This window comes from Boleophthalmus pectinirostris, unplaced genomic scaffold (assembly GCF_026225935.1).
Source record: "Boleophthalmus pectinirostris isolate CB_2022bp ecotype Guang Dong unplaced genomic scaffold, ASM2622593v1 HiC_scaffold_3, whole genome shotgun sequence".
Classification (NCBI taxonomy): Eukaryota; Metazoa; Chordata; class Actinopteri; order Gobiiformes; family Gobiidae; genus Boleophthalmus; species Boleophthalmus pectinirostris.
Window position 1 is genome coordinate 18,958,104 of NW_026571299.1, and position 26,203 is coordinate 18,984,306.

Genomic DNA, 26,203 nt, shown 5'->3' on the forward strand with positions numbered 1-26,203 from the left:
ATTATAACATTGTTTCCTCATGAAAAACACACCTGGAGTTGTGTTTTGTTTCATTCACACATGTTTAACACACAAACCCTACATATTTAGACTGTGTGATGTCATGTGGTAATACAGGAAGTGTTCCACTGTGTTTTTAAACTCCAAACACCTTCACTAGAATCATTTGGATGATTTCAGCTCTGCAGTTGCCAATCTCTACTGAACAAAAGATAAAAGGTAGCTGTTAACTTTAAAACTATCGCTTCATGGCATCACAAGGTGGAACAGAGCATTTTAATCAGATCTCAGATGTCTCTCAAAATCTTACATATGAAGTAGCTAACTCACTAACCAATATTTGTTGTGTTTACCATAAGTTCCTAATTATTTTTTTTATTGAAGATAACAAAGATAACACATACAGTATGCTATAACTATTTCAGTTCACTCACTATTGACAATGACAATGATTTAGGTATTAAATGTTATATGTTTGCCAAATTAAGATAGCTTGTTGAAAAAGGAGTTGTGGTATAATGCATATTTTGAAAAGACAAACAATATATATATATTTTTAAATTTGTTTATTTTTATATCTTTATATCTTCGATTTTAATAGACAAACTTAACTTTATTTGATTGCAAACATGTCATGCTTTATATGGCACCTAATCACATACATTGTACATAAATTCATAAAAAGGACAGATCATTTTTAAAAAGAAATTTGCATTCTCTGTCGTTACTGCATACGGACTATGTACATTCACAAGAAAAGTGAAATAAATAATTATAAAATAGCACATGTGGTTTAGTAATACAGTACATATGACATTACAATGTACAATACAGTTAACATCAAAACCAAATGTCCCTTCATTATCATACAAGCCCTGAGAAGTAAATTTGATTTTGACAAACTGCTGGAGTTTTCATAAATAATCTCAAAGTTAAAAAGAATTCCCTTTGGCTGCTATACATGTTGTAGATTGACGCAGCTAATGTAAGTGTAGAAAAATAGCACCGTGTAAGTAAAGGCATTCAGGTTTATATGGCTTTGTGGTTCATTCAAACAAATCTTTACAAAGAATACAATTAAAAATACACTAAATAAACGTACCCTGATGTTGTGTCAATCAACTGAAAAAAAAAAAAAAAAAACACTGAAAAAATAGACAACAGTGCACATATCAATCATTATTACCACAGGTGCCACACTGAATGCTAGGCTTGCCATGACTTTAGTAATATGCAAATGGTCCTGACATTTACTCTGGTCAGGCCTGTCGACAGAAATTTGGGGGCCCGGGGCAAGAAGCCTCACATGGGTCCCTCTCTAATATAAATTAATAGGAAGAGGGTCCAATTCTGGGCCCCTAAAACCCTGAGGCCGGGACAACAGACTCCTTTGTCCACCCTTGTCTACTGCCCTGACTCTGGTTATTGTACACAATGGACGGTATAAATGTAAACATTGAGAGGCACACTACTACAGTACTTGCTGTATCTGGACATGGGCTTAACAATGTTTTTACAAATGGTATTTAAAGGTGCACTGCGTAGCTTTTCAGGCTGCTTTTACTTTGCCTGTAATGTTCCACAATATGATATTAAACATATATAAGATGCATGTATTCAATGATGGGTGTTTTTATTGTTCAAAAATACCTTTAGAAACATTCATTCTTACTGTGAGTGGGGTCACCAATTCACCAATTTAATGCCATACTTTTGAACATTGCAGGCAATGTGCTCCATGGAGACAAGCAACTGGCAGGCCCTCTACCAGAAAAGTTAGTGCACCTTTAAGTGTAATATAATTTCAGATGAGACAGTCAGCCATATTTTAGTTATATGTACTTGTTGTGTACTTGTGTTTTCATAATGTTTAAATAAGGACTGACCCATGCACTGAAAGCCTGAAAACCCACATTACAGTATCTATAGCATTTTGAAGAGGAAACGAGTTTTAAATGCTATTTAAATATATAAAAAATAGTTTGGAATGACACAATACAATACAAAATATTACAACACAATAAATAATGACATTTCCTACTATGTACAGATGTATACATGATTGTATTTACACTATAAACAAAGAGGTAATGTGATGGACGGGCTGTGGAGGAGCAAAAGGAGAAGACATCTTTGTAAATAAAACTTAATAAGGCTCAAAGGAAACTGAAGTATGTGCTAATATGGTGACAAATCCTTACAACAGCACAGGCTTCCTTTTAGACTTAGGAAAATAGGTACCACTTGGTAACATATGGTGTGCGTTTATGGGCGTTTCCACGCATTGGCCTACCAGTGTGATACGTCTATGCTACAGCCACAGGCAGACTGGAGACTGCAGACGGAGTACATTTGCCACAGTAGCCTCCACAGATTCCTGACACTCTGCTGCCATCCTGTGGACAAAACAGCATTGTGAGAGGAGTGCAAGAAATACACAGTGGTGAAAAATACTACATCTGGATTGGGGATGCACCAATACAATACTGAGGGCCCATCACATGACCATTACACTAACTAATAATGATATTAGCGCCAATACTGAAAATTTTACTGGATTAGATAATGGCTTCCAAATATCAGTTCAGGTGACATCCTGGTTGAGCATATAAATTAACTGATGTAATAAAACTAGAAAGTCTCCAGAAAGTCTCATCATCTTTGAACATTTATTTATTCAATGTTGTTCTACAATTACTTGAGAGAAAATTGCAGCTACTTAACACATTTGGATCAGCTTTGTCTTAACAAATTTGGATTATTTTTGTTTAAAGGAAAAAAATACAGTTTCCAGATGCTGTATATCAGGTGTCAGCAGATCCTTAAAGCTGTAGAATTGGGATCAGTACTGGAACTGAAAAAGTAGGATTGGTGCTCTCTAATCTGGATCAAATGTTATTATTGTAGAGTAAATTATGGCAATGTAAACAGAGAGGTAGTCAGTGTTCTCTATCCCTCTCTCAATTATGAGCTTAAAAAAGTAATGCATTTTCATGACGAGAGAGTTGTATTTCACCCTGAGGTAAAAAAAAAATATATATATATATATATATAAATAACTATATATGTTTTTGTCTTTTTACAAAATCATAATCTCAGTCTGTGTGTATAAGGTTTACCTGTGCCTTGTGTATATCAGCCACTGCATAGTTGCCGTGGGTGATCCATGAGGTGTCATCTGCCACTTTAAAACCAGTTCCTGAGAGGTTAAGCCGGAATTGTCCCTGAAATAAAGGACAAAGAGAAACATATTAATCAGTTGCTATACACACAAATGGCAGCCTCCTTACTATACTTGATGTAGTCCCACCTTTGCACACCGGCTGGCACTGAAGCAGTCGCCAGCTGTAGCAAATGGGATTTTCTGTCCTTCTCGGGTAAAAGCAAACTGCCAGTCAGTTGCTGAAGCATAAGAAAAAAAACATTGCATGTTAAATTGAACAGGAATGTATGAATTTGCACGTCATTATAATACATATCCTTCTATGAAATGTTTGAAATGTATTTTAAATAAATAGTTACATATTTTGTCTCATAAGAATGTTTAGAATTAACAAGCAGTCCAACTTGTTCTATAAGTGTCTCCAAGGATTCATAATTAAAGGTAGTATATTATGAAAAATGTACTCTTGTGAGATTTAAATCATGTTGTTACCTCATTTAAAACTTACCTGGAATTGTGTTTTGTTTCGTTCACACATGTTTGAGTAAACATTTATTATTAGTCTGCCTTCATCTCCAAAGCTCAAAATACTCTGTTTCGCCTTGTGATTTCATGTAGTGATGTTTATATGAAGTTTATAAATGCAGTGGAGCACTTCCTGTATTACCACATCACAAGGTGGAACAGAGTGTTTTCTGTTTGAGAGAAGAGCTCAACCTAAATATGCAGAATTTGTGTTAAATATGTGTAAATGACACAAAATGCAACTCTGAGTATGTTTGTGATGAGGAAACAACATTAGAACATAGATTACAAAATAGTGTAATTAAATTACTAAATAATTATTTCATTTCCAGGATAATTTGGTAAGTTTTGTCTCAAAATGTCTAAGCATGTATCAGAAACTCACTGATAATGTTCATGGTGCTTATATCAAGGCGGACTTTGGCGAAGGTGGTGATTCCAGCAGCCTTGTAGTCTTTACGACAATCACAGTCTTCTCTGTTTGAGCTGTTCACTGGGCACAGGGTTGGGTCATTGAGTCTAGAAAGCAAACATACAGCAACCATTATTATTATACTCAAAGGGCTATGTTAACTTGTATATCTTCATTTACCTAAAGCCAAAGATCTCAGAGAAATTCTCCCCTTCACCCGTTGTCAGGGTGATATACTCCTGAGGCATCTCTGTCTGCATTCCTGCACAGTAGACCTAAGACATAGTAGGGAGAGGAGAGGGGTGAGAGGTGAAGAGTCAAACAGAGTGGAAAGCTAATAAAATTTATCAAAAAAGTAAGAAAGTGTCAAACCAAAGTCAAATGGGATGAGATGAAACACAAACTACACCTGTTTTGTTTTATCATGTGTAATTTGATAGGAAAAACTTAAGTATAAATAGCTTAAATGTTAAACCTTGAGTGCTTTTCCTTGAATGTTGAGGACATGCTCATTGTCAGGGAGTGGTCCATTGAGGCTCCTGATGTCCAGGCAGCTCAGAGGTAAATGACCTAAACACAAAAGAAAATATAATTAAGTAAATACAAATGTACTACCAGTAAAAAGTGAAGTGGACTCCTCCTTAAACAGTGGTATTTGATATGTCTGCACTCACATGTCTGATGATTTCTGCAGGGTTTTCTAGAGTCTGGCATGACATCTGGTGAGCACCTATGGCCTTCCTGCCCATCTGCTGCCACACACTGCACCGTCCTCTCCATAACACCGACTCCACAGCTCACTGAGCACTGCACGCCATCAAAACATACTAATGACATGCTATTTTAACCACGTTTCTCATCATCATGTATGAGAATAGGGTGTTCATGTTTGAACAGCTATTGCCCTCTGGATTGGTTTGATCTTGTGCCATTCACTGACCACATGTCACATAAATGTCAGTGTATGCACTGAATACATTTAGAAAAATGTACACATTTGCTGTTGTTTTCCACATTTCTTACATGCTGTAAGATTAATCACAGTACTGTGACATTGAATGATGTGCTGTGTCAATACAAAATACAATGCACATTCATTTGCTACAGTCTATTTAACATTTTTGTGATTATCAAATGAATGTCGTCCATTGTCTCCTGGACACTTGATCATTATTATCCAGAGTACCACCACTCATTTGTTTTACAGTTTTAATTTGATAAAAAAGAAACAGGTTTGAGGCACTTACATGTCCCCAGCTGCCAACCCTCCATTCCTGTGCTTCTGTACATGGGCCTGGGCTGCAGGTCATGTATGTCTCTGGAGGAGTGCCCGGGCAGCTGGACAGAGACTGATGGCTGTACTCATAGTTGTCATTGTCCATATGTACCTCACTACAGGAGACCAGGCGATGGCGGTAGCCCTGCCCACAACTCACGGAGCACTGCAGCGTAAATGACAATGAATATAAGAGGCTCATTGAGGTCTGTCTGATGAGAGAAGAGTCCTGTCACGCACCTCAGACCAGTCCCCCGTGATCCAGATGTACTCACAGGCGTGAGTGTTGCAGCTCTCTATGTGTGGTGGTTTGATTTGGTTGACACAGTACATTTCATGCACCTCCTGCTCCTTATAGTCCACACACTGTAGGGCCCTGTGCCGATGGCCTGATCCACAAGACTTACTGCACTAGAGTCAACAAGACACATACAGTACGCATTAATGCAATATCTCAGGGTCACATGATCAGGGGCTGTGCACACATACACTGACACTGACTGTATTATTAAACTAACATCCAGTGATTCTATGAAAAACAACACCAGTACCCACAAACAGAAACAACTATGAAATACACCACACAATAATAGTGAACATATGACTGTTCTCCCAACCAGTGCAGTGAAAAAAGACTAGTTGAACTGTCATAATAACATCCTGCTGTTAATGGGACCACTTGGGCAGGGACCTCCACAAACTTTCTGCACTAATGAGAGCCTCCTTAAAGAAGACATATCATGCTGTTCCATGACCCACATTCAGTCCATGAAGACGAGTCTTCTGCGGCAGCTGCTGCTGCTACATGCTTCCTTCTTATATTCCCCACTCTAAATAAGAATTTATAGCCCCGAGCCTAGAGAAAAAAAGCATAACTCACAACAGGAATGCAGTCTTGAATCACTATAATTTAGGATCTTAAAAATGTTCAAATATTGTTACCTTAGTTTATTTACAGTATAAATTAAAATACTTGATTGAATTGAATGAACGATTCTGTGCTCTGAAGTTGTTGTGGAGTGGCCCCGATCGTACAATATAAACTATACACGGATAAGAAAGTAATGCTTTTTATTTCTTATTGGTATAGCTAGATAAGAGAAATTACACCAATCCACCAAATTCATCAGTGTTTCCTAAATCTGTGTAAAAGTAAACCCATCTGATGGGAGTTCCCTAGGGGTAGAGCTGCAGCTCTCCACCCCTCCTGTGGCCTCCTTTCTCTAACCCCACTCACTCTCTCACTCTCCCTCACTCTCTCACTCAGATGTGACGCAGCAGAGGGAAGGCTGCCTCTTCACAGAGTGTTAGATGGAACTTACTGTGTGCCACTGGCCCTCTCTCCAGCGGTAGTGTGAGGGGCAGTCTGCCACACGGCAGCTCTGGCTGGAGGCAGGTCTGGTGCGTGGGGCACAGTCAGTCTCCACAGTGCTGTGCCGCTCTCCAGTCTGGCAAAAGACCTCCCGCCGTTGAACGCCATCACCACATGTCACTGAACACTGGGGGTGGAATAGGTAAGGATTACTACTAACACTTTTTTATTTTGTTTTATTGTTTTCTGTTGAAGTGAAACAATAAAATGTATGCAAGTCTTTCTGAAGTGACAAGGATTTTTTTAACCTGCATCATTGAAAATTCTACTGATGTGAAAGATCTTATTACAGTATATGTTCATGTAATACCTAGAGTGTTTTTTCTTTCATTCACAGTCTGGGTTTAATGACTCATGCCATTCTTGCACATATACAGCAAGTGTATAGAATACACTCTTATGTTATAGTATGTGATTGAAATGTACCACAGGTAACAGTCCTGCACTGACCAGCCGCCACATGCAGACCACTATTTCCTCTTGGCCTCAGTCCAGCCAACAGCTGTCCTGGGCTGACTCAGATCAATTCTGTCATATGGAGGACACATGCTTGGACCTGAGAGCATTGGAGTGAATGTGAAGAATGAAGGTTGGGTGATACTAGGAAAGAAAATGAAGAAAAAAACACAAAGAGCTTTCCATGTGCGTATCGTCTGTGATGCCTCTGGCGTCACAAGTACTCCAGACAAGAAGTTTTGGATAACATGTACAGCCTGGTCCTTTACTTGAGTAGGATTAAGGGGAAAGAGTAAGATGAAAGGGACAGAAAGAAATATAAACATTGGGACTAAAATGGATTTTGCACTGGCTGGTGTTAATGTCAGGTTTATACTGAATCCACTCTACATCACTTCAATCAACCCTAACACCTTGTTTTGGCAGTCAGCAAACCACGTCATCATATGTTAAAGGCTCAGCACTGGGAGGAAATGCATTACTCTTTCATGCAGGTTTAGTCATCTCCTCACAAAGCTACATGGAGGTGGTGTATAGGGCAAAACAGATCTTTCAGCGGTCAGGACATACCTCCTCCCAGTCCCCGGTCGTCCACTTGGGGCACTGTCCTCCTCGGCAGCGCCTCTGCCTGCTGGGCTTTGCAGAGAGGTGCAGACAGTTCTGATCTGGGACACCACGCCCCGATCCTGTCACACAATTCACCTTACGGTACTTATAACCTCTTCCACAGGATGCAGAACACTACAGAATAAAAGAATACAGGTTATAATTTTGATAAGCTTACATATGACACGTTCACTATTTGATGTTTAGGGAGATGTTCTAATAGCTTTGCCTTTGTAATGTCCAATCAAAAGGGGAGGCTCACCCGGCAGTGTTGTGATTCACTTCCGAGTTGCTTGTGAGACATTAACACATGGTGACAGGCTGAGCAGTTGTGTTGTGCTTGGATAATCAAGGGGGTGTTGCATGTGGGATGGATAGAGACTGACAGGCCAGAGTTGAATGAGTGCGGGGCCCAGTGAGTGGTGCTCTCTCATTGAGTAAGCCTTAATACTGGCTATGAACTCTCACCTCATTCAGGGTGAGTTCATTGATGAGGGCGATGATGAAGTAAATGCATATTAAACAGTATATTGTTTTATTTCAATATTTTACAATTATGGTGCATGGGTCTAATTTCAACATTTGAATCTGGAACTTATATTAATTTAATTGTCTGTAAGAAATGCTGACACCTTCTTCTGGTAATATTCACATTTTAGCTGCTTTGATGTTTTTATTTTCTTTACATGGGACCTCAGGGATTTCCCAGAAGTCAACTGATGCTGAAGTAGAGAATGGGCACAGGAGGCCTCCCCTAATCAAACATAACCTTTGACCCACTATACATCACTACAGTGTCCTGCTCTTCACTGAAGTCACTCTCACTGGTCCACTGGTCCAGTCAGGATTAGACCAGGGGCCAGAGGGGCGGACAGCTTCATAGACTCGCATGTTTCGCCATTCCTCCCAGTAAAATACATGTGTTAGCTTTGAGATTGAATGAATATAATAATTAAGCAGATGATGACTCTGAGATCAACCTGAGCTCAAACTAAATTTGCCTTAGAGGCAATAGAATGTACTGTGAGTAAGGGAGAGTAGAAAATATGAGTAGTAATTAGACAAGTTTGCAGTAAAACATGTAAAGCAAAGTTTATGTGAATCATTTCCCATGAAGTGGGCCAGTTAATGTATGTGACAAAATAGTCAAAAAAGGAAAGAAAGCCGTTGATAGTACCTCGACTTCTTTTTAATTAAAAGTTGTTGGTTTTTTTCTCAAAATAAACACAGTCAAACATATCCATATGAAATTAAATACTGACAATACATTGTAATAAAACAATAAATACATGTAATAATTACATAAATATACAAAATCTTGAACAGAAACTAATACTGCCATTTGTGAAAAAGAAAATACAATATATACTTATCAGAACCTGTTGATTTGGCGTTAGAGCTGTAAACTCTGGAGCACCAAAATAAAAGAACAAATAAATGTAACATTTTTACATTGACCTTCGTAGCATACAGCTCTAAAGGTTGCTTGCCTGTAATCACACATGGGACCCATTATGTACAGTAGTTGTCTTTAGTAAATGAGCACAGTAAAAGGCACTCACTGCTGATTTAACAGGCCCTTAAAATAAGGTGTAATGTCAGCAAAGACATTTATGACCAAGAGGAATCAGCCGGGTGGGCTGTAGACACAGACTGCCCCCACCACAGATACCATATGAGGTTTAACTGGCCTCAAAGGTAGTCAACATGAGAAGGAAGACGAAACATAGAGTGGAACTATGCAAGAGCAGTGCAAGGCAGCCCTAACAATCCATGTTTCAATCCATCTAAGACAGCAGCTCTCTCTCCAGGGCAGGGAGAGGGCGGTGCAGTGGGGGGCAGTCATATCAGACACTGAGGTAGACATAATGTTGGCTCAGAGTAAGAGCTCCACAAACAAAGCATGTGTAACTTCCCCTGTGGTCACCTTCACTATTTGACAACTACACAGTTCTCATGAAGGTCAGGCTTAAAAAGCCAACAGGGTTTTCATTATGGAGCCATTTTAAAACACATATTGCTTATATAAAACATAAGAATCTCAATATGAATTGCCTATTAATCAAACATGTTTTGTCATAAAATTATATTTCACTAGTATTACTTCCCTTGCGTGTCATGTTAAAATACTGGCGTAATGGCGACTTGAGATAAATGTGAGGTATTTCTGCGTATATAGCAATTTTATCTAAACCATGTACAGACTATATGGAGCAAACGCAACCTTAAATATTATAAATATACACATGTTTAGCACCTTTGGAACAATTCAATGCATACATACAAAATTATTAAGGTGAATGTACGCTGAACCAGTCTCTTTTACACCAACATGGTTGCATTTGGATTCTTGGTACAGTTATTATTTAAGACGTTTGTACTACGATACAATGTGTATCTGGATTGGTCTTTGGAATCATAAGTGCTTCAAAAATAATATCAGTACCATTTCCAATAAATTGCATGTGCTTTCAGATATGTTTGTAATGGCACAAATATTTAAGGTGTATTTTGAGAAAATGTGTCATGATTCTAAATATGGGCCTTTCTTTGGCTAAAATACGAAAGGTTCTCTCTACTGCAAATTATTCCTGATGTACCAAATATTCATTTGCGATATATAAATGGATTTGTGGAGTGGATAAGCTAAAGAATAAAAAATAATTTATTGCTATTTACAATAACTGTAATAAATTATATTGGAAAATTATATTTTACAAAACTATGATTGTGTACAAAGGGATCCTGATTTTAGAGAAAAACTGAAAGGCTCAGGCTGTCCTATGTGGACTACTTTGTATGTAGTAACCACATGAACATTTTTTCAGCAGAGGCAAATATCTTATGGAAGTTTCAGATCCCAGAGTGGGGCAGGAAAAGAGGGTTAAGGTGAAGAATTGGAAGAGAAGCAGAAGTGATGTTTGTTTTATGAGCGTACCGAGCTCCAGGGGTCTGTGCTCCAGTGGGGGCCTGAGGGGCACGGCTGAGTATTGCACTGCTCCCGGTCCGGGGGCTTGTCATGGATCTCACAGCTCAGGTCATTGAAGCGCTCGCCATTTGGACGCTGACAAACCACAAGTCTTGTCTTAATGCCACCTCCACAAGGTTTGGTGCACTGCAAACACATGTTGACAAGTGCCTTTGAGTCAACTGCTTTCATATTTTTGGGTACAAAGAAAAATACATGTGTTTTTAAAAATAATACTTTGTATTTCAAGTGACCATTTATTCATTTTATTCTATAAAATCCAGATCTAAATTAAAAGAGAGATATTAATACTCCTACTACTTTACAATTACACATCGCACATTTTGTCAGTATAAACAGTATAAAAGTGTTTTGGCGGTACCTCTCCCCAGTCGCCGTAGATCCACTGCGGACATGGACCTGCCTCACAGGAGCGCTGCTCATCAGGCCTACTGCGCTCCTCACAGTGGTTGGCAGGGTAACCGTTTTCATCCTGGCACACCACCACTCGTCGCTGAAAGCCCCCTGCACAAGTGCTGGAGCACTATGGTCAGACACACATTAAACAAAGTTAAATATGTTGAGACTGTAACTTCTTATAGCATGTACTGCAGATAGAATAAAGCTCACCGCGCCCCAGGGTCCTGTCCTCCACTGGTGGGCCTGGTTGTGTGGAAGGCTGTTCCTCACGCTGCTATTGGGTGAGGCTGGGGTCAGACGAGGCTCGCTGGAGCGAGGACACTGAGACATAGCACAGTCCTGCTGAGTGTTTGGACGATCGTCCAGGTCACACTCACTGGCATCCACTTCCTGCTCATTGAAATTGACACAAAGCACTTGTCGTGTTGTCTTTCCCTGGCCACAAGTCACAGAGCACTGAAACACAGAAAATGTAAATACAGGTCAGTAACCCCTTGCCTTTTGAGTCATGGTTTAAGTGTTCTTCAGACCAATGCACAGGACCAGAATCAGTTTGCACTTGTGGATAAACATTTTTCCTTAGGGAGCGGCTTTGCCTTTGCGCCTTTGGCCTGGTGTGCAAGTGTGAGGGTGAACATGTTTGTATGTGCGGGGGTGTGCAGTGACCAGCGAGCAGTCAGACTGCACTGTATCACAGGGCTCTGATGAGAACCATCTGTAAACAAAGCTCTGCCCCTCACTCCAGCCCCTCACTCCAGCCCCTCTGCAGCCCATTCTGTGTGCACCTCCTACAGCACTTACAGCACACTTGTTACTCTCTGACACAATGAGTGCAACTGGGATTCCAGCTCATATTATAGCCATGTATCTGGCCCTGCACTGTAAAGCTATATGGATATGTGAAGTATAATTTTTCAACACAGTAGTAAGTTGATGAGTTTGTTAACTACTTACTGTTGACCACTCCAATACTTTCCACTGTCCACAAGCCACCACAGAGCACACTTCTCTTGCTGAGGGTTTTGGGAGGTGGGCACATGCTTGCTCGTCTGCAACAGCACCTTGATTGTCACGGCAACTTACATATCGCATACGACTCCCTTTTCCACAGCTGGCACTGCACTGTACCGGAGAAAATAAAATTAGCTGAAAAGCAACATATTGGATCAGAAATACTGATACTGATAAAACACAAACCTGTGTCCAGGAGCCATATCTCCACTGAGTTTTATGGCTCGGGTGAGAGGGCACTTTCGTCCCCGGGGGAACAGGCTGGCTGCTTGGACATTGGGCCACTTCACAGTCCTGTTAAAAACAACATACATCATCCAGTAAGAAGCTATTTGATAGCACAAACCACATGAGACCATATTAAAAATATGTTAGATGAGATACCTTGAGAAAGAAAAAGTTTATTTTCTAAGCACTGTGCTTAACCACAGTGTTTCCCATCATCCTCACACCCCACCCACGTTACCAAAACAACAAGAAATAAGTCGGCTGTCAGTTCAAACTATGGATTGTGGTAGTAAGCCACTCAGCATAAAGCCCTGATCCCTGTCATAACAGGTCATAGTGGAGTGGTATTTGGGCCTCCAATGCCAATGCTCTGCTGTGGTAAACTCCGCCCCCATCAACCGCATGTTGCTCACCTTCTGCCCTTTCACTTTTGTCTTTGTGCCCTCTGCTGCCCTCTGACCCCTCTCTCCAGAGGTAAGGCCCATAATCGAGTTGGACAGGCAGTGAGCAGGCTCCACATTCCACACTGAGCCTTTTTAAGGAAGTCACTTATGCTCTATGTACATGTGGGGAATGGAAACCACATCCAAAAATTGAACATTTAAAGCTAATTCATCATGCGTCCTATTCCCCTATTCCTCCACTCTATATCACATATAATCTCTTCTGATGTTGTGTAATGGCTCTAGTGATGGGAAAGGCTGGTCCAGTGGCCCAGTTCATGTCTGGCTGGTTGAAATCACAGTGAGGTGGGGCCATAGGCTCCACTTGGCCAGAGGCTAGAATTCAGACCTGCTTTTACTCTGGCATGACCACAATCTGTCTCAAATGCATTATCACACTTACACAAAATAAGGCAGTGATCTGATGAAAATCTGAGCTGAACTTGCAGTGTGTCAAAATGGTCTTTTTTACCTGGGTGTCAGTGGGACGGGTAGCAGCATTACATTCAGTGTCGTCCATCACAGCACCAAAAGAGCCCACAACACACTTGACTGCTCGCATCTGGTAACCTGGCCCACATGAGGTAGTGCACTGAGTTCAAAGAGAGAAAAAAGGAACAGTGGTGTGGGAGTATGAGAAAAAGACAAGAAAGGCATCCATCGGAATGACTACAAACACTACACAGAAGAAAACGAGTAAATTAGCCCCATCAGGAGCCAAATAATTTCTGCACTGCCAAGTCATTGGACCCTCCCCATTTCTCTTCTGCCTCACTGCCTCCAATAAAACAAGGTCAAATCGGTGTGGTGGCAACTTCAACTACTATTTGACTATGCTTCATTTAATGGCTTCAAATGTATCCTTGTATCTGCCCATCCTGGAATGTTCTGGCTCTGCATAAGGCTTTTGGCTAACATTTTTTAATATTTTACTGGACACATACACACATACAGTTAATATATTGTTGTAACATAAATCTTATGTTATTACCAAACAAGTAAAATTAGTTTAAGCAGTGTAATGATTTACAATAAACCTGCATAGCTGCTTATAATGGATTACAGTTACATAGAGCTTTTGAAGGCCACTGCAGTATGTTAAATTCATATTGCCGTCATACAGTGTGAGGGCTGTAGTCACAGCAGTTATAGAGCAGATTAATTCATCTGAAATGTCTTGCCAAATTACACAACATAGAAAGAATGAAACTGAACTGACCTGTCCCCAGGGTCCAACCTGCCAAGAGGCACACTCCTGCTGTAGGCACGTCTGAACTGACTCTGGTTTGGCTGAACCACAGTGGAGGTCGTCCAGTCGAGCTTCACCAAACTGACACCAAATCTGTCTGTGTTTGTAGCCTTTTCCACATGTAACCAGACACTACAACATTCAAACACAGCAAACTCAAGAGAAGCTAGAAATAACTTTTACTTAAACTAAGTCCTAAAAACATTTCAAATATCTTCACAAAAAGCAATGTACAGTCACCTCAGACCAGTCCCCACTTTTCCACAGAGGACATAGGAATTCATTGCAGGATTGGACGGTAAGCTTGTCCCTTTGGCTACACATGCTTTCATCGCCCCCAGTTTCTGCTGCCTTTCTGCACACTGCCCCTCGATGGCGGGTGCCTCCACCACAGCTCTTGGAGCACTACAAAACACACATGAGTAAACACAGAGCAGATACACACATTCAAAAGTCAGCTTTCATGTACTGTTCATTCTCACCTCTGACCAGGGCGAGTACTCCCAGCCTCCTGGGCTGCAGTCGCCATGGCAGCTTTCCTTGTCATCTGGTTTATGAACGTTGCTACAGTAACGGTCATCAACCTTTTGAGTCTTACTATCAGCATGATTTATTTTGGCACAGTATATTTCCAGGGTACGATATCCTGGGCCGCACTGAGCAGAGCACTCACTTTTACGGGCGATATACCACCTGTGTTACAGTTATATGTGGGTATGGGTAAATGGGCACACACTTGTGCTATGAAAGACTTGTTAACATCACAAACCTGAGTTCACAGTCAGTGTTGCAGGTCTCCGTGACGACAGCTGGCCTGGGTGTACCATGACACCTCTGGTCTGACACCACAACTCTGTCAGATTCTCTGCTACACACAATCTTTCGCTTTCGTTCACCTGTAGAAAAAAATCCAAGGAACAATTATAAGCAATAAAGATAAAATATAATTTTACATTATAGAATGTCAAGAATAATTAAACTATAAAATTTACATTCTATAAAATCTACATGATACTGAAATAAACATAGCACAGAACAAAAACTTGGTAAATATGAGTTTATTCCAAATTGAACTATCCAAATGGTTCCCCTTCAAGCATACACATATAAAAGACAAACTGTAGAGCAGTTATCCCATTAATGTTTGCAACCTTTCGTTTGTGGCTTCCTTACAGTTCTCACCTCTCTTTGCCAGTGTGTTTTACCTCCTACTCACCTTGGCATGGACGGCTGCACTCCTGCCAAGGCCCATAAGCATCCCAGAAGAAGTGCTGTGGTCTGTCCTCTATGGGAATGTTAAAAGAGTACCTGACATCTGGGTTGTAAAGATTTCCCACTGACAACACCTGGGAAAATACAGGCCCTTTACACACATATTCTGTAGACATTTAGACTCAAGTATAGTTATCAATTAAAGCTGTAAGACATTTTTCTGCAAACCAGATGAAGATGAGGTCATACCTGGACAATAATCTCATCTTCAATACGCTCAGTACAGTTGATCCTTTCAATGATATGGTCAGAGCCACTATACTCAAGGATAGCATTTCCAACTTTGATTTCCCTTTTGAACATGCTGACCACAAACTCGCCATTAAGAAGGAATTCCCCATGAGTATTTGATATGGCTGCAGTGAGATAACAAATAACACAATTCCACTTAGACTATTTAGTATAAAACATGGTTACAATTACAATTTAATCATCATACTATTTTAGATTTATAGAACTACAAAACAGCAATGTGCATTCGTCAGTTCCCTTGGATTACAACTATATTATGTGAGCCAACAGAAAGAGAACAACAAAGATTATTTTGTTCATCCTCAACAAACAAACACATTATGCAAAATCACATAAAGCACACACATCTGTCAGCCTTGATGAGATGGTCCCAGAGGCCTATCATATACCAGCATGCTCATAGCAACAAGATACTAACAAAATGGGCCTTGCTTTATAAACTGGCATATTGGGCTTACCAAGGTAATTGTCATCCTCTGGTTTTCCTGAGTAGCTGTGCTGCCGAATATCTATATTTGTAGCACCAACAGGTATGCGCACCACTTCATTATATCCTGTGAAGGAAGGGTTTAAAAAGACCCATGAGATTATACATCATACAATATCCATAGTAATTCCCATTGAGGTATGTAACATACCATAGCGGACAATGTTGAAGGTGCCCGCTATAGGTTTGCATGAAGAATTGTCTCCTCCACACACGCCACACTTGTCTCTCCTGGCTTTGGAGTTAAGGACATGGTCACAGCCTGCTTGCTTTATGAATTAAAAACAAAACACAGAAATTACATTCTATTTCAAAATATTTAATTTAAGTTTAAGTTTAAATGTTCTGATATTGTCTGACAAGTAACAGTTGGTACCTCATTTGTTTATAGGAAAATAAAAATAGAAACACAGCCACATGAATAGAAAGGGTCTTACCCTGCACAAGCCCTGCACACAGATGTCATTGGTGTCTGGCCCACATGTTGTGCCATCTGTAACTCTGTCCCTGAGCTGGTAGTAAGCGGTGCTGCCGGCCACCCTGCAGAAGAGCTTACAGCGATCCTTCATCAGAACTGAAACAATAGATGGCAGACTATCAAGGAACTGTCTATATGCTATTGTTCTTTCTGTCACAACACAAAAGCCTCACTTCCGCTGTACTTGGGAACCCAGCGAACATTTTGAGGTAGTCCGTTGATGTTAAAATGACGGCCATCAAAGTCAGCACACTGCTCCTCCCTGAAGTCCTTCTTCTGCCTGGAGCATGGCTCTGAGTTACACGAGCGAAACTTCATCCGACGGCCCACACAGTACATTCCACCATTTCTGGGCCTGAATAGAAACAATGTGCACACATGAGTCTGTAAAACTGTCTATCGTGCCTGTAGGAAGGTAAAATGTCATCTACAAAAGCACTATAACACAAAATAAGTCACTTCACAGTTCTTCATATCAGATTACAAGTGATGTTTTTTAGGAACAAGCTCAGATCAAAGACAATAGAAAAGAAGTGCTCACACTGGTCTGTTGCATTCCCGAGCAGCCACCTTGATACCTCCTCCACATGTGCGCGAACACGTTCCAAAAGGACTCCACACACCCCACGCTCCCTCCACAGGGGTGACATCCTGCTCTTTGGCTATGCACAGGCCATGCTTACAGTGCTACAAAAAGAGTTTAAATGAATACGTGACGTGAGATTTAGTTGAATAAACAATACAAGAAAGAATAGCAGAGACCAACAAGACAAAACACAGATGAAATAATGTTCACGCAACTGTGACCACAGGTAGAACGCTATAATGTGGAAAGGACATAACATTAAACAAAAACACATTATTGCATTCCATGCATGCAGCTCTTTAATCATTGTCCGAACATAATAATATTTCACACATAATATAAATAACTTACAACTGATCACTAGGAAAGAAACGGCAATGGCAGCATGAATAAAATGAAAATGTTTTTGAGAGTTCTTGAATGGCCACCAAAGTTTTACTATTTGACCACAATTTCACCATTGTAATGTACATTTCACATTTCAATTTATAATGACCTAAAATTATGAATTAAATCATTGAATGTAAGATATAGACATCCTTCGTTACATGTAAATTAATGCCAGATTTACCTTTCCAGGAGCACAGTCAGTGCCATCAGCCCAGGGCATGTGCTGGGTCCTGCAGCCCCTCTGGGCCCCCTCTGGGCTGGTGCACCACAGACGGCGACACTGGGTCTAAACAATTAACATGTACAGTATATGATTTGACTAATGAGAGTAAGCATTAATACATGGTTCATTCATTACACAGCATTTTAGCTACGTCAAGTGTGTTAAAACGGAACCACTGAAGAAATGTGTTTGGAGAGAGCACTCACCATATAAGGGCACACCTGTGTTCCTGGGCCGAATATCAATTCACATTGTTTATTGACACTGTATACCCGTCCAGGCAATTGTTGTGAAAGACTGTAGGGCCTAGAAACTGGCTCGTCAAGTAAACATTCACCATATCCTGTGCTATTTAGAAAAGAAAAGAGATTAAAGACAAAGAGGCACAAATACAGAAAACCCTAAAAGGTTACAAACAGTGATTATTCTATTTATGCCTAATGTCTATGAAACTCACTCCAGGAATTCTGTGATGAATTTCCTACTGCATTTGGACCACATCCAGGGATTTGTATTATAGTTCAGAGTGGGAGCCATCACATGCTGCTGTACTTTCACTCCATCCTCCTTGCACTTGTTGCTGTCATCGTGTGGCATGTTGAACCTGGAAGACAAAAAACAGGACCCAAAGAGATGGCAGTTACACAAGTAAACCTTTTACTTAAGACATGCACTTCACAGTTGTGTAACTTTTAAGCAGTTGACTGCGTATGCAGTCTCATAAATCTCCAATAGGTGCTCAGGCTCTTGGCTGGTGCTAGACTGAGTGACCCACTGCACAGGTACCATATGACACTAAGCTGTGTGGCTCAAGCTGTCACTGCCTAATTCACAGTTTAACAATCCTCTCTTTTGTTGAGGTCAGAAAGAGTATTTTCTGCAGATGACGGCTGTAACAGTCTCCAGTGTGGTCAGCTAACACCACAAGCACAGCCCTGCTCAGGACTTTGCACAGACTTAGTCACAGAGCCCACTCCCCCTCCCGACACAAGCAAACTTTCAAATAAAAATTTGTTGAAAATGTCATATATTATCCAGCTTAAAGATGCACTGCGCAACTTTACTGGTGGAGGGCCGACTACCTACTTGTCTTCATGAAGATTTGCTTTGGAATGTTCCCTGGTATGACATTAAACATATCCATCTAGCATTTATTCATTGCGGGTGTTGCTCAAAAATACAATAATTCCTTCTGTGAATGGGGGCAACTCTCCACAGATATGAATCGTAATGTAGTGTAGAGCTGTAACCTGCTTGATAGGTTTAATCTATACTGGGGAATATTCTACACAAAGCAATGTTATTTCCATAGAGACAAGCAGGTGGCAGACCCTCCACTATAAATATTATGCAGTGCAAAAAGAAAAAAGAAAAAAAAAAACACAGCCAGATACTTTTATTTCATATTCTATCCCTTAAAAAATAAAATACCAGGTCACTGGTAGGGACTGAAACAATTTAAATGCTCAGAGAAGATCAATTGTGTTTGTGTCTGCTATATAGCCATATTCTATGATCATCATTATGTTATAATTTGTGCATTTTAAATTACAATATTCACCTAAAATTACTTAACAAAAGCACCAAGTCAATGTCACTGTAAATGTCATCAAAACAAATAGTTGGCATCTCATATGGATGGCTGCAGATATTGAAAATAAGCAATTAAAGATTCCTCAAACATGCACAAATCACTCCAAATATAACTTAAGGGAAACAAACTATACATGGTTAAAAGCTTTAAAAAGTCGATTTTGCATTATAGGTCTGCTTTAAATGATCGGAACACAGGATTTGTCAAAAAGGCATGAAGTAAATAAGTTGAGCACATGTGGTCTCAATTAAAAAAGATGCCATACTAAGACTTTGCTCTTTAAAGGTGCACTATGTAACTTTTCTGATGGAGGGTCTGCAACCATGTTTGTCACTAAAGACATTACTTTGCCAGTAATGTTCCACAGTATGGCATTAAACTTCAATTCTATTCTTCTACTCAACTACCCCTGTAGTTGAATAAATGCAGAGATCTGACCAGAAAAATTACATAGTTCTCCTTTAAAACCAATAAACGTACACCACCTGACTGTACCATTCAATACTTACACATGGCCAAGTTCATGAGCAATGGTGAACGCAGTACTGAGTCCGTTATCTTCACTAATGCTGCAGCTCCTGTATGGATCACACACAGTTCCCAGTTCTGCAAGCCCTGAAATATACAATATTATTTGCCATTGTTATTTTTTATAATTCATCACAATAATTTAGAATTAAAAAAATTGTGTATATATTGAACTTACCTAATGTGTCACATTTATCTCTTGCTCGACAGATGTCTTGTCTGTACAAAGGATACAAAATAAGTTCAAGTGCACAACAGAATCACACGATGCAGTAATTTCTCGTTTTAGTTACAATAATAATGATACGATAGTTTGTTTAAAGGACCCATATTCCACAATTTTCTGATCTGTTATAATGTTGTTTCCTCATCAGTGGTGGCTGTTGAAAACTACCGCTTCATGACATCACAAGGTGGAACAGAGCATTTTGAACTTTGCAGATGTAGATGGACTAATAAACCAGGGTTACTCAAACATGTGTAAATGAAACAAAAACTTTTGTTTTTGAGAAGGTAATAGCATTATAACATGGCTAAAAGCTCATAAGAATCTATTTTGTGTAATATAGGACCTTTAATACAAGAAACTCAATAAAAATGAATGTGTATAAAAATAATCATATGAAATTCCTGCACCTTGTGATGAGGATGGCTGTGTCATGATGAGAATGATGGTTGTCATCTAGAATGTTTTGACTCTGCTGCCAAATACAGAAGTTTTTTAAAGTGGTCTGTGCATTGAAAGAAATGACTGGACCCTCCTGAAATAAGAAAATCGGCAAACAATGAGAGTTTGTCAGTGATACGTAAACAGCTTCGACTATAAACTGCATTACTAGGCCTGTCACGATAACAAATTTTGAAGGGGAACACAATGCTGAAGAAAATATAAAGGATAAACGATAATACTGAAATCAAACTGTAAAGCAGAATTACTTCCCAAAAAACTTATAGTTCTAATTCTTCAAATTCTAAATGTATAATATTGTAAAAAAAAAAAAAAAATTCAACTGCAATAAAGAAATAACAGAATGCATGTAGTTTGTATCTATAATGAGATACAGAAGCTCATAGTTCAAACCTCGATAGGTCATCATAGTATCTAAAAATAACCAAAAATTTCCCACTAGCGCGAAGAAAAAGTCCCCCCCCTAAATAGTTTTTATCATGACAGGCCTATGTATTACTTATTATAATTACCTGTTCATGGTTAATAATGACCAACTTTACAATCACAATGTTTATGACATTTCCAATGCTGGGATCTTTGTAGATTGAAGACACCTGTATTTAAAATGGATAAAGTGTGAACATTGGTGAAAGTCTAAAAAGAAATGAACAATAATACAATGCACTTGAAGGACTTTTGTTTTTCTGTCTATAACAAAGCGGTGTTCGGGGATGATGTTGACAAGACCGTGACCTCCCGTTGAGAATACAATCATGGCCAAGATCAAAATATAGGTCATCTCAGTTCTCATTGGGAGCTGCTGGTCCCAGACAACAATGGAAGTTAATATTTGGGAGCAGGAACGTAGTGAGAAACTGGATTGTGTTCTATATTTAAAAGCATCAAGTTGGGATGAAAATAGTGCTATGATACTAAAATTTCAAACTTGATTTTCATACTAAGCAAAAAATTTGACACGGATTTGGATACCACAATGATAACAGACTACAATGGATAATAAAATATAAATTTCATCACAAAATAACACTAGTTTCATTCATTGCTAGGGCAACAGTCATATTTTTTCATCACGCTGAAAAACAGTGTTCAATTTTGTGTATTTATGTGATTGTATTTAGTATTGTTTAGTATCTACTTCTGTAGAAGTACACTAGTTTTAGTATCCATTAGTGTTGATTTTTCTAAACCCCTATGAATAACACAGGCTCTGCTTTCTAAGACAGTTTGACGTTTTGCAGATGTTGGAGCGTAAATAGTCTAAAATCAAATATCTCCTGACCTGATATGCCCTGAATGACTGATGAAGAAAATACCACATAAACAGACTTGCTGAGTGTGAGAACTTACAATGGACATCAGTGTTAGAATGTAATGCTGTAAATTGCTGCCATGGTGCTCCACCATTTTGCTGTCGGCGACCAGCATGACTTCAACAAAGCGCGGGTAGGAGAGGAAACGCTTTGATCTCCTGTGAGGTCCGGAGTCACCGCTGCTATCATTTGAGGGTCTAGCACTGCTAGAATTGCTGCTTTCCGAAGCAAAAAGTGCTCCACTGGTTAGTCCAGAATTCAATGTCTCAATGTCACTGAGAATATTAGATGTGACCACAGGCGCAGCAGTGGTCACCCCAGCAGCCGGCCTTCTCCTTCGTGTGTGTCTTGTATGTCTTTGTTTATGCCCTACAAAAAGAACCCAAAACAGAAGCATTTGTAACCATATATTATAAAGCAAACAGAACAGTGCATTTTCCATAGGAAACATGTTACAATATTTGAACAGTTTTTTCTGATTCTCTTCTCATTGTCTGAAAAATGGGGGGCATTGTGTGGAGAGTTCAGGCTAGGTAAAGCTGGCGTCCAGCCATAAAATTCAAGAATAAACTGTAGTGGCAGACTTAAAAGAGGCAGTAGACCTAAACAGAAAAGAGACTGATTTGACCAGAGTTTTGTCTTAACCTTTAGACTTTAGTCAGAGGTAATCTTAATACTCAAGATGTACATGAATGCTCAGTTCAAATGGTTAGAGGACTACCTTTCATCTACACTATCATGACTAAATAAACATATCCAAAGATATGACACAAAAAGAAATATACACTTTAGATTTAAATATTGAAATGTGTCTTTGTGCCCTTTGGCTCTGTGCATCTGCATGACGGTCTTATCAAAGAGTGAGAGGAAGTCCAGAGTCAACAGGACATGGAGCTGTAAACTGAGATGGGATGATACAAGACTGAACTTCCCAAAGACTTTTCCTGTGACAGCTGGAGATCCTGCACGGACCTGATGCCCTGCTCATTATTACACAATCCCATACGATCAAGATATATCAGGTATACACGTTCTACATCTGGTAGATTATAAATATGCTATTTGGCTGGTCTCAGATTTCCCATACTTATTTTTAGTATGTACAACTACTAATTAGTCTGCTCCCCAATAAGTAAAGTTTTTGCTATCTAAGCAGCATGTGTTTTGTAGTACCTGCTGTGTCACATGTGGATTTATCCTCAGATATATCTTTTTTGGAAGCGGTCTTCTTATAAACAATATGAGGTTTTGTGTGTTCCTCTTCATAGTGTTCTCCTTGGTAGCTGTGTAGGGGTTCCACAAAAAACTCCCCCTCTGGAGACCTAAAAGTGCCCAGCTGAATATAAATAAAAATATATGCTGTTATCAATCATCCATTCTATCCATTCACCACCACACAAGTCAGTCGTGTTGCACTATCTTAGATTTGGACATATTTAATAAACCATTGTGATGCTTCTCTTCTAATACCCTGTGTATGGTCCTAAACTCAAGTGCCTGGAGGCTGGCTCTGTGCGCTATGACGTCTGTCTAGTCATAATCCCGCTGCAAAAACGTGCGTAAAGACGTCACCGGCTTCACTCCAGAGATGCACGGACGTAAGATACAGAGCAAAGTGTTCATTAAAGTCGTCAAGAAGGAGAGCAGCTAAGAGCATTCTTCCGCCGGTCAAACACTACTTTGATTTACTAACTGCAGTCAGTGCAAAGAGAGAGAGAAGGCGCCTTTTCTAAACTACAACTTCTCATAAGCTTTAACTTCACAGTACCTTTCGTGTAAAATCCTGATGAAATTAAGAATTCATAAGGATAAAATGCTTTAAACTAGAATTAAAATATTATTAAAATGTTACTACAGTACTGATGACACGTTAAGATGCAAATAAAGTTGTGCGTAAAAACTCACCAATCCAGAGCACAGACTGATGGCCGCGGCGTGTTCAGAACGTGCATTTACGTATCCTTTGTAGAAACAGTGCCGCAGCTCAGTGTCCTCCTCGTCCTGCTCATCTGTTGCAAAAGCCGTACTGTTTTCTCTGCGGTGTAGTCCTAGTACTGTCACAGTGTACAGAGGTGCGATAAATCCCGAATCTCGCGTGAGGTTCAAGTGGTAGCTCTGACCAAAGGCACGGATCCTGTAGTGAATATTTGGTGAGGCCCAGTGATCCGGCGCACTGCCAGTGTTCTCGTCCAAACTTCGCCTTTTCCTCTTAAAATGCATAGTTGTTGGAAACTTGTCACCGACTTCATTCACACGTACAGGGGTCACAATTTCATAAACACTGGAGTCCTCCTTTCCTAGAGTGCAAACAGTTAAGAAAAAAAGGTGTTAATTGATTCCATGCGGTTTTTACATTCAATTCATTCAAAGATAGGAAGATGCAAAGCTATTTCCTCCTGTCAGTGAACTTTTTTCTGGGGGGAAAAAACTATATGGCTGTGGCTGCATTCAAAATCCATTCATTCGTAACCCTCCGCGGTGGTGCAAGAAAAGTAGTAGAAGAAAGTAACCGTGGGCGTTCAAAGGCGTCATACTGTACCTGTATTCTGATTTAAAAGCAGTTTCTCCGGTAACGCGACTACATTCAATACATCAGGGAATAGTAGCAACCCTAGACCCCAGAGAAGCACATGCATGATTGTTCACGTTCAGAATAGAGCGACAGTCCGTATTGCTGTGAAGTTCTGCTCTTGGTCCGGTCGCTCCGGGCTGTCGGCCCTCTGTCCGTCTGCCACATCCAACTTGGTTATCCTCGACTCCTGAGTAGCTTATTTGTGGCCGCGGAAACATAGGGTCGGGACGTGAGCGCTCCACGGAGAGCCTGGTGAACATGCATTCTGCACACAGAAGTGGGCTGCTCCAGCGTTCGCCTGCGATGGTCTCTGCGGCTGCCTGTGCACCAGCTCTGCACAGCGAGGGGCGGGCTTACGCGCTCAACTTAGTGTCCCACAGTCAAGCCCCTCCTGCTAGTCACTGTGGTAAGGGGTCATTTATGTCCACTACGAGGGAATAAAGTAGCACATATTTAAAATAGTTAGTCAGACTGCTATAGGCTAATAGATGTACAAAGGAAACTTACTCAACAAGTGATTTCCTTACTTAGGCAACATGTGCAAGACAAATTGTGCTTATACAACAATTACTACACTTCTGGGACAGTCATGTACACTCCCTAAAGTTACTAGTAATGTTATTACAATTACCACCACTGCCACAGATGTTTTGCAATTGTTCCATTATTGTTGTTGGCCCTAAATGTTATGAAATTTATGCAAAATCAAATGCAATACCCGCCTTGTTCTGGTACACTTAACTGTAATCACCAGTTGTGTGATGATCAGCATAAGGCAATAGAGCCTGTTGCCATTGCAGATTAATGTAAAACTCCATCAACCAACTGTAATTTAATAAACGTAAAGATTAGATTTAGATTAGATTAGATTTATTGCTATTGTACTCACTCGACTCGGACTTGAGGTCAGAGACTTGAGACTTATTTGGGACTTGCAAAATGACTTGGTCCCACCTCTGATACTCAGCCAACACATGCTGCTTAGTTACACTGCAGTGGACAGCCTAACAAACAGCAGTGTAGGTAGTTTTACATAAGAAATGACAGGAGGTGACAAAGGCAACAGATCTTAAAAGATGGTGAGGATGTCCTTGGAGGTTACAGAACAGAATAGGAATAGAGGAAAAACGCTTGAGGAAATGCTATAACATCCTTGCATCACCAACTATTTAATGCAATATACAGCAATATTGGAATTATCGATACATCATTATATTACATATTTTCTTTCCTTGTTAACAGTTTTCAGGAGTCTCCGTAAACCGTTGTAACAGCTGTGGGGTCAGACAGAAGTGCTTAATGTGCACTTGTTTGGCTCATTGACTTCTGAAGTGTTAAAGATTTAGTTTGAAATGGAAAGTCTCCCCCCATTTCTAAGTAATTGTAACTCTCATTATCCCCAGTCACTGACCATTTAAACTAACAAGTCTATGAAGATATTTAGACTTTAAAATACAACTATTCATTCAATTGTGTTCTCCCATGATGCTTGTCACACCTTGATTGTAACAAGACAGATTAGAGTTGGTTTCTGAATAATTGCTGTGTTGCCCATGAAGCAATAACATTTCTTCGGAAAGAAACAGACCTCCCACTAGAAAAAGTACACCGTGCACCTATAAATAAAATAAATTAAAAAAATGTGGGACCATAATTGTGAACTGAACTGCACAATTTATTTTCTTTAAAAA

General features: G+C 39.9%; 1 protein-coding gene across 1 annotated transcript; it reads right to left on the reverse strand.

Annotated features, from left to right (window-relative positions):
* Positions 1 to 621: 621 nt before the first annotated feature.
* adamts9 (ADAM metallopeptidase with thrombospondin type 1 motif, 9) lies at positions 622 to 24,926 on the reverse strand. The gene is made up of 39 exons (XM_055160657.1): positions 24,480 to 24,926; positions 23,846 to 24,237; positions 23,114 to 23,276; positions 21,978 to 22,309; positions 21,140 to 21,223; positions 20,576 to 20,700; positions 20,118 to 20,158; positions 19,921 to 20,026; positions 18,275 to 18,421; positions 18,024 to 18,165; positions 17,776 to 17,880; positions 17,160 to 17,305; positions 16,792 to 16,973; positions 16,578 to 16,714; positions 16,292 to 16,409; positions 16,112 to 16,207; positions 15,591 to 15,757; positions 15,346 to 15,475; positions 14,899 to 15,025; positions 14,612 to 14,822; positions 14,370 to 14,534; positions 14,100 to 14,261; positions 13,353 to 13,472; positions 12,396 to 12,503; positions 12,153 to 12,320; positions 11,409 to 11,654; positions 11,161 to 11,322; positions 10,749 to 10,925; positions 7,775 to 7,945; positions 6,699 to 6,875; positions 5,617 to 5,787; positions 5,348 to 5,542; positions 4,775 to 4,907; positions 4,576 to 4,670; positions 4,281 to 4,375; positions 4,074 to 4,207; positions 3,311 to 3,402; positions 3,120 to 3,224; positions 622 to 2,396 (listed from the first exon to the last, which is right to left on the reverse strand). Exons 1-39 carry the CDS (start codon positions 24,574 to 24,576, stop codon positions 2,307 to 2,309), a joined length of 5,814 nt encoding a protein of 1,937 aa, XP_055016632.1. The 5' UTR covers positions 24,577 to 24,926; the 3' UTR covers positions 622 to 2,306.
* Positions 24,927 to 26,203: the final 1,277 nt, after the last annotated feature.

Coding starts and splice junctions, on each gene's coding strand:
- adamts9 (XM_055160657.1), bottom strand. CDS start 24,576: ATGCATGTGCTTCTCTGGGGTCTAGGGTTGCTACTATTCCCTGATGTA. Junction 17,881..18,023: donor CACAGGTGTGCCCTTATATG/GTGAGTGCTCTC, acceptor TTAATTGTTTAG/ACCCAGTGTCGCCGTCTGTG. Junction 5,788..6,698: donor GAGAGGGCCAGTGGCACACA/GTAAGTTCCATC, acceptor TGTTGACTCTAG/TGCAGTAAGTCTTGTGGATC.